Source organism: Aythya marila (genome assembly GCF_965140915.1).
Source record: "Aythya marila genome assembly, chromosome: 13".
In the NCBI taxonomy this organism is placed as follows: Eukaryota; Metazoa; Chordata; class Aves; order Anseriformes; family Anatidae; genus Aythya; species Aythya marila.
The window spans coordinates 7,884,770-7,898,659 of NC_139054.1; the positions used below are offsets into that span (position 1 = coordinate 7,884,770).

Sequence of the window (13,890 nt, forward strand, 5' to 3'; positions counted from 1 at the left end):
TCCCGTTGTTTTGCTATGAATATTACAGTATTTGCTTTTCTTACTGGAGACTTCACATTTAATAAAAACTAACATCTGTTGCACACTTACTGGCTGTAGTGCATGATATAGGATGGTTTGGAAGAGGCAGCATTTCTCTTTGGCAAGGAACTAATACAACAGGCTCTTGGAGGGCTCTCACGGTAGGGAGACCAGGCTGCGAGGAAGTTGATATTTGGGAATGCAGCAGAAAATGTCTTTTTTACTTAGGTCCAAATGCTCCCCACTGAGAGCATTGTATTCTCCCGGCTGCTTTTGAAGAAACTTTCTCAGAGCCGCTGGTGGTGTAAATTGGCTGGGGCACTGTGAACTCTGCAACAATTGCAAGTGCTTGCTGTAGCACACTGTAAGCTGGGAAGGCACTTGAGAACCATGCACCTCATGCTCCTGCTGCCTGCACCCTCGTACAGCCAGTGCCTGCATTTGGTCAAGGGATGTTGGGACCATGTACCCTGAGTGAAAAGGGACAGCTGGGGTGGACACATTCTCTCTTCAGAGAGGAAGCCATCAGGGGAAAAAAGTTATCACCTCTTCTTGGAGGCTTGTGGACTCATCCTGGACTTGCTCCCTGGTTGTAGGGTGCAATGTGTGGGTTGGAAGCAACTCTTCCATCATTTCGCTATTCTTGCCACCTGTGTGATAAGGATCCAGTGTTGCCAGCCAGTGTGGACTTACTTTGCAATGCTGAGGTTGAACTGTAGCCAGAAGGGCAATGAAAGTAAAAGCAACTGTGAGTTAGTGCAGGTTTGGAGAGGCTGGTGAGGCTGCTGGTATGCCTAGATTTCTCTGGTGGTGAGAGAACATCTACCTTTTTTCTTACTCCTTGCTTGCCCTTTTTTTACAGTCTCCTGGTCTCAAAAGAGGCAGAATCTGGCCAATTGAGTCCAAACAAGCTCCAGTCCATCCTGGTTCAAAGTCTCTCCTTTTTTCTCTAAAAGGAAGGGTGTTACCATTTTTAATGCTATCTGACTGTGAAAGGGGAGCTGGGGAGTTGTGTGTAGAAGTCTTTGCAGCCAAAAGCAATGGGAGTGTGTGTGGGAAGGTGTTTTATTCAAATAAAAGCCTTACTTAATGTTTTACACTTCAAAGGCTTTAATGGTTTAAAAAAAAATTAATCTTTGACAGATGTACTCCTCTCCAGGACTGAGCAGACCAGTGGCTGTGTGATCAGGACTCCATTTGAAACATCTAAAAGGGTGCACTCACACCATTGTGTTAATAGTTGTGAATCTCTGGACCACCCCCTCAAGGCTGAGTAGTAAGTTGTCATGAAACACAGAGCAGCTTTTGGGGACTGCAAGTGTTGGAAATACTGCTCTCAAGCTCAGCCATGAAGTCCTGTGACGTGAAGCTTCTTTTTTTATATGGTAGCCCTGTCTTGTAGCAGTCTGTGCTGTGTTTGTCCCCCATCTGCTCCCTCAAAACAAGTATGATTCAGTGAGCAGAGACAGTAGAGAAAGAGTGCAAAGGATACCGTGCTCTTTAAATTGTGCAGCTGTATTTGAATAAATACTTTACAACTGGAAGGCAAGCGTAAATTAATTGTTACTTGAATGAAAAACTTACTTTCTTTTTTCTAAAAGGTGTAATTCTTCGTTTGACTTAAAGGATTACTTTCTCTAAATCATGTGTCAGGCATTGCAGTAACTCATCTCTAAGCCTAGTATGGCCAAGTAGGATGAACACACATTTTACATTTATTGCCATATTTTTAAATAGCATTTGTCATCTTGTCTTCATTGCTCTGAATTGAAAGCCTGGAAAGAGCTGCATTTGGACTGGAATGGCCAAACATTCACTGGAGAAGTTTGTGGATGGTGGGTAGAAAGGGAGAAGAAAATCCCTTAATGTGACTTCATACTTCGGCATTTACAGATGGTGAATGAAGAGTATGAAAGGTCTATCACTGTGCTATCCCCACAGAAAACCTCAGATCATCAGTGTTTTCATCAGGTGGTTGTCTTTCAAGTTGTTTTAGTGAGGGCTATGTGACATTTATCTTTGTAGAATACCGTGACCCCAGCAAGAGCCCATGCCCAGAGAGCCCAGGCAAGGAAATGCTGCAGACTGACATTGAGGCACATCAAAAAGGAAAAGTATTTTGGGCTTTGCTTATGAAGTGGAAGCCAGACCATGCTCATATTGCAACACTGATATCCTTTCAGTTCAGGGACCCCCATGACCATGGGGTGGACTTTAACCACTGTGCATTTGCTGTTCAGTACTGGTGTCACTGGTAGAGGTGTATGGTGGGTTTGGTGGAGTGGCTCTAGCACCCTGCAGAAGGGGCTGTTCTATTGGCATATGCTGAAAGTGGCCCAATGTGGCTCGGATCTCTTCTTACCTGAGCCATGGCTGGGGAACACGGGAGGAAGGTGATGCTGTTGCTTTGCAAGACCCTGTGAGCCCACCTGCCTTTTAATGACTTGGTGGGATGCAGGGGAGCTGTGGCTTTTCCTGTGTGGGGGCTGTGCTGGGACCCCCTCGTTGTCCAGCTCTGTGGGGTCTCCAAAGGCATCTTTATGCCATGTTAGTCCTTGGAGGCCTGGCTGCTTGGCCCAGGCTGCAGAGAGGGATGCCAGCTGCCTTTTCAAGTTTTTCTGGCATCTCAGGAATGTTCATCCCTTGCTGAAGCTACATTTCAAAGTCTTTAACCCTTGGTTTGGCCGCATCGCACGTGCCTGAATGTGTGCCAGCCCGTGCCGCTTTCTGACAAGGGGGAGCTGATATCCACCTCTCACTCAAGGTCTTGGCTTGGCAGCGTGAATGCAGTGTGTCCTAAAGCACCCAAGCCATGCAGGAGCTTGTGTCTGGCTCTTCAGATGTAGCATGTCCCTGTGCATCTGCTGCTTTGTGATTCAGTCCCAATACGTGCAGCTTGCAGAGCCCGCTGCTGTGCTGCTTCAAATTACGTACAATGAGGTAAAGGGTTCATTTGGGGCCTATTATGTCCCCTCATACCTTGCCAGGTGAGAAACAGCAGTCGGTGGCACTCTGCTTTCCCAGTGGGACTGTTTTAAGCAGAGTTCCTTCTGCAAGCACTTTGAGGTTTGCTTCCTTCTCCCCCAGACTTGTCCCTTGGGGAGTGAGGTCTGATGTCCTCATGACTCCGAGGATGCGCAGGGGTCTCCGCCTTCTCCAGAACAAGTCCTGTCTTTGGACATGTTACCTTGACCTGCAGTAGCTGTGTTCCTCCCTCCTATGTGACATTGTGTAGGCTACAGAAATTCTTTCTGGCAGTTGTTGCCTGGATTTCAGAAGGTGTTTTGCCCACTCAAAACCAAACTATTAAGTTTCTTTGTAAAACGGCTTAGGAGAGAGACTGTAATAATTTAGGCATGCACCAAACTGGGCACGGTTCTGCTCTTACTAAAACCTGTGGGAGATTGATCCTACTGGTTAAATTGGTTAAACCACAGGAGACTTTTCAGCAATGTGTTTTAAAGTTCTGTCAATGTTTTTGAATTAGATTCACAGCAACACCAAAAATGGAAATTTCTTTGGCATCTAAAAAGCCACTAAAAATCTAAAAAGTTTTTATAGATGTTAGTGTTCAGTCGCTAGATGTGTTTGTCAGCCTGGCACAGTAGCATTAGGTGACACTGTGACAAAAAAAGTAGCAGGTTTGATGGTTCGTTGCTTCCAGTGCCTTATTCCCCTGCAAAAGGTTAAAGTCCACAACTATTTGCAGACCAGAGCCGATGTGTGCTTGCGGCAGCGCTGTCTTCCCACGAGATGGTGCTCTGAGCCCACGGTCCCACCGCTGGCTGAGCTGCAGGAAGCCAGGCTTTGGCTGGCCACGGCTTGCTTCAGTCTGGTGTCCAAGCCTGCCTTGCTTTGGCCCCTGTTCTACAAATCACTTAGCTTTCAGCCTAGGACAAACCTCTGACAGCACATTTAAGCGCTTTCCTGAACTGGGAGCTCTTATGTCTCAGGTGTAGCTGTGTTTTGTACCTGCTGGAACAGTGCCTGGTGTATGGGGATTGCACGGTGCAGTGGGGTGCAGCTGGAGTGCTGAGCGTTCGTGGATGGGTAACTTGTGCTCTGAAAAAGCCTCAGAGTGGAAATCAACCTCAGTGTTTTGGAATGATGTGAATGTTTCAGGCTGGGAACAGGTTCCTGCTCCACCAGTGTAAATCTGCAGTAGGCTTTATATCCCTGCATGTCTGACTCTCTCATTGTTAGTTAAGAGTTCAAGTGCAGCCAAACCCCCAAAACCTTCTGTGTACCCCAACAGCTCATGTGGATGAATAACCTTGTGCCTATTGCTTTCTCCCCCAGCAGAGCGTTCTCCCTGAGCTGGCCCCACCATCCCTCCTATCTCCCTCCCCTCAATTTAATCCCTGCTGATGTCCTGCTTCCTCCACAAAGCCTGTGGGAGATGAGCTGCCTGTCATGGCGAAGGACCGAGTAGTGGGGAGGGGAAGGAGAGCTGGCAGGTGGGGGCAGTCACCGGGGCTGGTGCTGGGAGCTGGGTACGGATGCGACATGCAGGAGATGAGGCACAGAAAGGAATACTCATCAAGTTTACCCACGGCACCGGAAAAACAAACATACAGTAAAGCAGACTGATGCTCGGTGTTATCTCCGAAATCTTGCTTTCGTAGGCTGTGCCGGGTTTTGGCAGCGTGTGCTTGGGCTGTCAGCTCTTGGAGATGAGGGCTTGGTTTGTGTTTTTACAGTACCGGGGCCAGTAATTGGGGCTGCAGTGAACACAAACAACCCGCAGCTCAGGAAGGCAGCAGTGTGCTGCTGCCCTGGCTGTGAGCAGTAAGTGGTAACAACCACTTACTGTGGTCCTGAAGCCCAGTTTGAGGTTGGTACAGGCTGCTTGTCTCACATCCTGAGTGGCACAAGCTATTACCCAGGTACCAGGTGCGGGAGTGCTTTCCTCCAAAGCAAAATATGCTGTGATCCCTGTCTTTCCCCCTTCTCCTCACTCTGATAAACTTTGCCATTCCATAGATTTGGCAGCAGTGCATTTACACTGCTTTCTTAGTTGCTGATGAAAAAACTGAGAGCTGGCTTGGCCACCTGCCTCTGCACAGCATCCCTGCAAGCTGCCTGGGGAGGGTGCCCATGGAGGCTGTCTCTGGTGGTCTCAGCCAGCTCTTAATTTGCTTTATGCATGCTTTACTGACATGGTGGTACCCGTGTAAATCAGGATATCGTGTGGTGCAGAGTCCAGCACTGCACCAAAGTCAAGGTATGTTCTGTGTTGAAGCTGTTACTTTGATCCCCAAGGCTGGATCTCATCAAAGACTGAAATCAGGTTTGTTTGACAACACCTATTTTCCATTAGCAATGTTGACAGCATTAATTATATTCTGATGCTTTAATTCTTTATTATTGAAATCACACATCAGTGATAGTCATTATTTTGCAAGGGGTTGATGTTATACTAATCAGCTTGCAGTTAACTGGGTCATCCCACTCATTTTTTTTTGGCTGTGGGCACACTACCACTCTTGTACTGGAGTCTCTGTGGTCTGCCAAGATTTATTTTAAACAAACATGAGCAAGCCAGAATTTCTCAGCCAGCTTTTTTAGGACTCTTGGGTGCAAGTTATGTGAAAATATTTATCCCTGTTGTATATTGTTTAACGTCTTCCTTGGTTACTAATGGACTGGAAAGGACTTCATTGTCCTCAAGTGATCAAGTACATCATCTTGCTGCTTTGCAAAGGCAGAGCAGAAATATATACAGGAATCTTCTGCCTTTCCTGTGTCATTATTAACTGTTTTATTCTCTCAATTTTGGAAAGGGCTGGTTCTTATCTTGGGAATACTCTCGTTTGTACTGAACTTTAAAGATCTCCTGTGTTAGCCTGTCACATCGTGGTCTCCTCTGTTCTCACAGATACTTTCCACATTCTCTCATTCCACAGATACAGCCCCCAAATCACAAGGAACGGAGTAAAAGCTCACCCTGGCAACCATGAGGTGAAGATGAAAAGTCCTGAGCCAGTGATCAGCCAGATTATTGACAAGCTGAAACACATCAACCAGGTTTGTTGCAGGCGTGCCAGCAGGGGATGACTCCAGAGTGGGTGGTTTCCAAATCAGTCTGGCCTCCCCCACACTTTCTTCGGGCTCAGCCAGACAACCCTGGGCAGCTCTGTTTTCAGCAGATGGGTGGAGAGCAGGTGCTGCTTCGGCCCGGCTTGGTACCAGGCATGCATGGCAGGTCCTGGTTTAAGCCTGTGGGCAAAACAGGAGCCACAGGGCATGCATGGTGCAGCCCTTTGGGCTCAGCCTGTTCCCAGGCACTGGATGCGTCCTTGTGGTGCACTTCTGGTAGGTGCTCATCCCTGGTACGGTGGGAAGATGGTGCTGCTGTGATATCCACAAGCACAAGGTGTTATGTGGCACGTCTGACATCAGCTCTTGTTGAAATGTTCTTTGCCTTTGCTCATGGCTGGAATGGAGGGTCAGTTGTTAGTTTGCTGCGTGTCCTTGGATGTCTGCTCCTAATCACTGTCAAAGCAAGTTACTGTTTAATGGGGATGTGGCAGAGCTGGATGAGACCCTCTTCGCCAGGCAGGGAGCTTCCTTCCCACGGTCTCAGACCTGGCATCATTGCAAGGACAAGCAGTATCTTGTCTCTACCCATCATGCCAGGCCAGGTTAAGTCTGTGAAGCCCCACTGCTGCCAAGGGATTAAGTGACACCTCTGCGCTGCGTTCAGTTGGCAATGGCTGTGAGCTGTGTGAGGGAAACTGCCTTTCACACAGTGTGAGTGCTGCAGGGAGAGGGTTTAACCTCCCAGAGCTCTCCTACAGTATTGACTCGAGCCAGCCCTGCCTTTGTCCCCCAGCTGGGCTGGGGTCTGGCTCTGGACTCTGCTCTCTGTCACTGTGTAACTCTCAGAGGGGTTGTTTTCTAGTAGGCTGGCAGATTGGACCTCTGTACTCTCTGGGAACATACAGCATTGGGGTCTTGCTGGAAAAATACTCAGGTCATAACGCTGTCTTTAACATGGCTGAGCTGCCCTGTCTCCCTCAAGAGAGCTTTTACTGGTGGGGATCTTGTCCAGGTTTGCTCCAGCACGATGCTTTCAGCAGTGGCAGCTTCCCATGGTAAAGCCCAGCTGCACTCCGGCTGGTGGGCTGTGAGGGCTGATCTGCCTGAATTTGCTGGCTTAGCGACTTTTCTGCTAACCTCTGCTTTCCTGCTCCCGCGGGTGCCAGGGGCTGTTGTGATAGCAGCTCCTGGCCGAAGCCCCACAGGGCAGGCACACGTCACCGGCCGCTGGCTGGGAGCACTGGGGCCACTGGGACCCCGAGAGCACCCCAGCAAGTGGAACAGGCGATGGCAGCGCAGCCTGCTCTGCCTTCCTGCATGGAAAAGCTGTGCCATCTGCCCACAGCCTGTAATTATTAAGGGGGGGGGGAGAGAGAATAGCATAATCAGCTCCCTATTAAATGGGGTAGAGGGCAGGCTTCAACCTGCAGGTGATAATGATATTTTGCCGTTCACAGTGAGAAAGTCGCACTGAACAAAACATGGTTATTAGCGTACTTGAAACTGCTGACATAAAGTGGTTGTGAAACGCTGGCTGCCAGATTGGGTCAAGTTAGGTCTTCGCTGAACAGTTCAGGCTGCTGAGGAGCTAAGCTTTGTGGAACGAGGGACCCTGGGTAAACATAACTTGGCTGAATGTAGCTGTTTACAGCAGCAGCCTGTCTGTGTCAGCTCCTGCTCTGAGAAGAATAGGGGTAAGTGGGTGAATGTGGTCAGCTCAGTCGTGGTCTTTTACAGCTTTCTCCCTTGTTCGCAGTATCAGACTGGAAAGTTGTAGCATTGCAGGGAGCAGATGAGTTGTTTTGATTTGGATGGCATAAATTGTAAGAGTTTGAAAAAATCAACCCCTCCTGTGAAGTTATGTTTGAGAAAGAGGGGAATTGAGAATAAAATCAGGAGAAAATGTAAAGTGACTTGTGAAAGTTAGTTATGAACCTAGCTATTCACGCTGAAGATCAGTGGTAAGCAGCTTATGTACTGGTAAAATAACTGTGGATGTTACTTAAATTAGGGATTTTGGGTGGCAGAGCTCACCATCACACTTCTTTTCTTGGCCTGCTGAAGTTTTGTGATCTGCTTCACATCTGGAACACATCTTGGATGCTAAAGAGTAGGAAATGTGGAAGGAACAACTCTGGATGAATTACAGTTGTTTTTCAGGTGTTGGTTTCAGATCTGGGAAAGTGTGGGCTCCTAGGCTTGGGAAGGGTGAAAAACTCCGTATCTACCAAACTCACTGGACAGTGGTTTCTGAGGTTTTGCAAACATTCAGTCTTTTTGGAAAAAAAGAATTCACGTAGCGCTCAGAGTTCTAAACTAGTTTCCCATGTGACTACCAGTATATTATTTGTCGAGCACAACTTAATGAAATCCTCCCCATTTTTTTGTGTTGGAGATGCAGGTCAGTTTTCATTCGTACTGGTAGACTCAGGAACCGTGCTAGTTGGTGCAATTTTTGTTAGATTTCCACAGCATTTTCTAGTCGTTTTTTGCCAATGTCTGCAGCTTGCTGGTGCTCTGGCTTCAGTTTACTTCAGGCTACTCATGCTGCTGAAAAATGTGTGTTCTTTCATCAGTACACCAAATTTTCAAGTTTGCTTGAGTTTGGCAAATATGTTGTATGAGGGAGGAAATAATGCTTGCTCAGGAGTTCTTATCTTCTCAAACTGAATCTGTGTAAGCATATGCATATATGAGAAAACCTTTTCAAACTTTTCCAGTTTGAGAATGTTATTTGTGCATTAGAACCAAATGCACAGTGACTAAAAAGAGTACAGAAAACTTAACCCATAGAGAAAGGGAAGTCAAAAAGATTGCCGGATTGTTTTAGCTTGGTCTAAGCATCTTTTATCAAGCTAAGATAAATAAATGAATGAAGCATGGCTGTCTGAGTGGTGTGTTGTCTCAGGTCAGTTCTTTCTGGATGAGTCACAATTGCTGATGCCTACTCATCACATCAGAACTCCAGACCACTTTTTTTTTGTGTGCATGTGTGACTGTGGGTGGTGCTATTTTTTTTTTTGCATTGGTGGGCGAGATGGTTTGTTATTACTGTATTGGAAGCAAAGATTCCTTTTTCAGTTCTGTTAGATGTGTCTACCAAGTTGTGATTTGAGTTATTTTTGCTCTGTGTCCAGAGGCAGGAATAGCCCGTCCATAAATATTAGCATTGTTATCTCAGCTGGGAGGCCAAGGGTCGCCTTCAGGAAAATGAGTTGGAATTGGTTCCTAACTTTTATTTCCCAGAGTGGATGGGGTCTGTTTCTGGCTAGAAGGGTTTTCACTCATCCCACACATGAAACTATATTGGAAGTGAGAGGTTATTCATTGTCAGCACAAGGTCTTGCTCAGTTTCTTTGTGACTTGATAGCAAGCCTAGGCAAAAAGCAGTGTGCAAATGAGTTATTTCCTCTGGTCACTCAAGTTTCCCCTCCCCACGGGGATGGCTGACAGATGGGGATGAGTTCAAGTTTTAACAGATATGTGTGGAGGTGGAAGCCATCGTGCCTCATGTCCCATGTCTTGGATGCTCTGCTCTGTCAGTGACCTCTGACCAAGAAAGGTTTGGGTGAGTGGACCTGGGTGATGCTGATGCAAGCGTGCAGCTGGGATGGAGACTGCAGGTACTGGATCAGCCGGTGTGATGCTCTTGGATCTCCTTTTTCTCTCTCTCTGTCCTCAGCTTCCTTGTGCACTCCCTGCGGTGCTTGCAGGGCTCTGACACCATTTCTACCCGGATGCTTTCCCCTGTCCTTACTGCACTTACCTGCAAAGCAGCCCAGTGAGCCGCAGCAGTAGCTGTCCCTGTTCTGTGAGTGGGCAGATGAAGTGAGGAGGTGACATCCCATACAAAGTCTGTGACAAAACAGCATTCCTAAAAATTAAGCTTGGGCCCACTTCTGATTCCTTTCTACAGTTAGATAATTCCTATTGTTTATCATAGGACTATCTCGAAGAGGAAGAGCACAGTTTTGAAAGAGGAGGGGAAAAAATCCACTAAAAATAAAGAATAAAATCCATAAAAGGAAAATTAAGTGGGGGAGATGGGCCTTTACAAGATTGAAGGGTCTGGAAACATATTGTACATTTCCAGACACTGGAGTTAAGGGCTCATTTAGAATATTTCAGATATACTGGAGTTTGACAGTTCTTTGGTTTCCACATCAAACAATCTGTAATTTATTGCCCTTTATAGGGGCTGTGTTTTTATCATATTGCATATTCTCTAGCCAGAAATCCAACTACCATATAAGCTCTTGGAAAAAAAAAATATTAAAAAACACCAACCCTTTGGGGATTGGAGTCCAGGCTATATGCTTTCACAGACCCTGAGAAACCAACTTTGATTTATTTCCTTGGAAATAGGGGGAACACACAATTTCTTGGAGTATTATGGCTGATCCACAGGGTAGGATCTTGCTGCCTTTCTTCATGTGCTCGTTGTAAAGACCCAGCCCTGCAGCGAGATCCGTGTGAACGGGCCCTGCGCTGCTCTTCGTGGGGTTTACGGGAGGATGAGAACAAAATTTTGAAGTTTTATGAGGCAGTAAAACACGGAGCTCTAGACGGAATTAAAAAAAAAAAGTAGGCAAAGAAGGGTGAATGACTGAAGACAAAATATACTTAGTTTGCAAAAGCATGTGCCGGGGGTTAAATAGCTATGTTTGAAGCTGGCTTGATCAAGCAATATATCCAATATTTGTTTGTAGGTTTAATGGCCTGTTTCTCGGAGGCCTTGCTGCTGGGAGAGGGCACAGCGGAGGTCACCCAGAAGTTAATTTGGAAAGAGGCCAAAAGGCCACAACTTGATTGAATCAAATGTAAACAAAATAGGCCTGGGAACAGCGCGATGCCCAAACGCGTCTCAGGCCTCTCGTTCAAAATACAGAGTGTGTCCGAGCACTGGGGACCGGTGGTGGGGGGCCACTCTTGGGCAGCAGAGGGGTCGGATCTGGTCCCTGCATGGGGAAACCTGTGACTGGTATGGAGATGGCTGTCCTTGTGGGGTGCCCCAAGAGCTGGCGTGCGGAGGTGGCTCACCCTGGTGGGTGCTTCCAAGGGAGTTGTCAAGTCCCGGGAAAAGCCTTGCCAGGTGCTGTCCCAGCCGGCTCAAAGTTGGGAAAACTATTAAGTCTATAGTGGGAGACCCTGGGAGCTGAGGACTTTTCAGGAATATAGTTCCCCTTCAGAAAAAAATCAGTGACTTTGACAGATTCGGTGGAATCATGTCTCTCTGTGGCCTGTTAGGCTTTGTGAGGTTTATTATTCCCATTGTAGTTTAATTCCCTAGCTAGATAAAGCAGCACAATAATTAGAAAAATGCACAAACTACTAGATTGTTAAATGAAGTGATACATAATGCTTGTCACTCGCAAATACAATATTTAAGTTGCACCAAAACGAGTCACTGTTGGCTGATTTTCCACTTTCAAATTTAGTAAGTTAACACTACAGTATCTGAAGCACTGTATATGTGTAATATAATTTATCAAGTCCTCAAAAGAAAAGTTAATAAACACAATAATTGGACACGCCTTTTGTTCGACATTATTAAACAGTTTGTAACAATTAAAATATTAAAACCACATGTTGTTGAAAGCAACCAGACATTGCAATTATTTCTTACTAAGGCTATTAAATAAAATGACAGAAGATTTTTATTTTAATGATAAATGCATTTTGGAATGGATCACTTAATTCCTCTTTTACTGCACAAAATAATCTATAGCTCCACCAAGTCTAGGCCTGGTATTTAAAGAGTAACGACATTGTCCTTTTGAGCTGTGCCTCAGCTCTTGTTAACACACCACTGTAAATGCTCTCTTGCAGCCTCCAACTCCATATGGAAGTGGCAATTACAGGATTTTGCCAGGCCAGTTAAATCAGGGGAAGTGTGACCCTCTCTAACTAGAACATAATTAAATTTTAATGTATTTTATTGTTTGGAAGGTTTTTAAATCCAAAAACATTCTTTCCCTCCTTCTTGCTTTCAGCATGAAGCACCGCTTGCCTGCGCCAGCTATCGTGCGTCAGGGCTGTATCTGCAAACATCCCTGCTTTATCGGGTTTGTTGTGGGAACGCTGTACCCGTAGGTCACCCTAAATGGGTTTTCTTTAACAGCCCGAGATTAATTGAAGTCGGTGTTTGTGCGTGTGTTTTTAAACAGACGGTAACTGGCTAACTTGTAATCTGGGCTCTGTCTGCTGAAGTTTCTTGCTGGTTTTACATATGGTCTTGCGCGACATGGAGGAGCGTAACGGGTGCACTGTTAAGCCCCATGCTTTTACTGCTTGCGGCAGTTAAATTTGCTGTGGAATGTGAGGTATTTCCCATTTTAAGTAAGGAAAGGGTGGTAAATAGTCACATTTCTGGCTGTGCTCAGTGATGCTAGAACCTGGCTGTGCTTGAGGACCTGAGCATCTCCCGGCTGCTGAAGTTAAGACTGCTGTCTGTTACTGACCTGTTGCTTTTATTGAAGGCGGTAGCAAAACTGTCAGCATCCTAGAAGCCCCATATTGTCCATTTCTTGGAGAAAATAATTCACTGTAAGATTTTCCTCAGAGCACCCAAGTCCTTTGGTCCATCCCCACATGTACTTCTTTTTCTTACTTCTATGTAGCGGGACTACAGAGCTGTCATTTTTCAAGATAGGACTCACTCTGTTTCCTTGTGGACTTCCATTTCACCTTCCCCAGCAATGAATTTCAGGAACATGCAGGAAAGGCACTTGTAAAGCCCCGTGTCTCCTGCATTTGTGTGGAAAAAAGAAAGCCTCACCTGTACTTCGTTTTTACTAATGCCCCTTTCCTATCTAGTAGTCAAGTCGCTCACCAGTGGTGTTTCGCCTCTTATCTGGCATTAGAATGGTTGTTTAGCTTGGTTGTGACTGTAGGAGCAGCGAAGTTTTCCTGTGCAGCAAGGAAATCCAGCCCGCAATCCAGCAAGACCGGGAAGTGGGGGTGGCTGAGCTTGGATGGCTTGGTGTTATGGATGGCTTCCGCATCATTTTGTTTGACATTCAGAGCATTTAGGTAACATAAATAGCATTTTATTGCTCACCTTCCCTGAAATTCCCTCGTTGCTGCAGTCCTGTGTAAGAAAAGGGATTCAACTTTGCCCCTGTGGCTTCAGCTCCAGGGGGGATCATGCGGGGAGGCAGGTGCCTCAGGTGTGTCCTCCAAACAACGTGATGGAAATCAGCTGGGGAGAAAAACACCTTTAAAAGGGACTAATTTTCCTTTGTGTCCAAAACAAGCAGCTGATGCACAGCGGCACTTTAAAACAAACACCAGATATCCTGTACCAGCACTGGAGTTTATCCTGTTGTGGAGGAAACAAACCTGGAGGAATCCTTGTGTAGCAAAACAAGTGGATCCGTTGATACCAAATGAACAGTTAATTACAGTTATTCTGGGCCTCGCTGATCGTCTCAAATATCACCTCGTGCTGTGACTCAGCCTGGTAACGTGATCAGTAGAAGATGGCCAAGGTGGGTGTCCTCTCCAGTGGTCCCTGGCTGCCCATGCATGCCCATGGGGCAGCAGCACCAGGTCTGGTGCTGCCTGAGGGCTTCTCAAAGCAGGGGTTGCTCCCTCCCCGTAGAAGTGATGGCCCTCGGTCCTTGGCTTTTGCCAACAGAGGCACTTTGTCTGCTGAGGGGTCTGGGGGCCAAATTTTCAGCAGGGGACTGGGAAAACTTTCCCCAGCTCCTTTTCTTTGAAATGTAATTACAGTAGCAAAGCACACAGACCTCTCTGGAGTTGGTGAGATGACTGGTAGGTCTCTCATTTTTGCATTTCTCTCTAGAGTTTGATTTAATGTCAAGG

At 46.5% G+C, this 13,890-nt stretch overlaps 1 protein-coding gene across 2 annotated transcripts in view; it reads left to right on the top strand.

The window, feature by feature from the left end:
* GPC3 (glypican 3) overlaps nucleotides 1–13,890 on the top strand; it is a 144,800-nt gene that overhangs the window by 91,522 nt on the left and 39,388 nt on the right. For both annotated transcript variants that reach the window (XR_014318429.1, XM_082771210.1), the window contains exon 6: nucleotides 5,928–6,048. Coding sequence is in view for 1 of the 2 variants with exons in the window: in XM_082771210.1 (XP_082627336.1) it covers nucleotides 5,928–6,048 (121 nt within the window). In the remaining variant the exon portion in view is untranslated. The remainder of the gene's footprint in view (nucleotides 1–5,927; nucleotides 6,049–13,890) is intronic.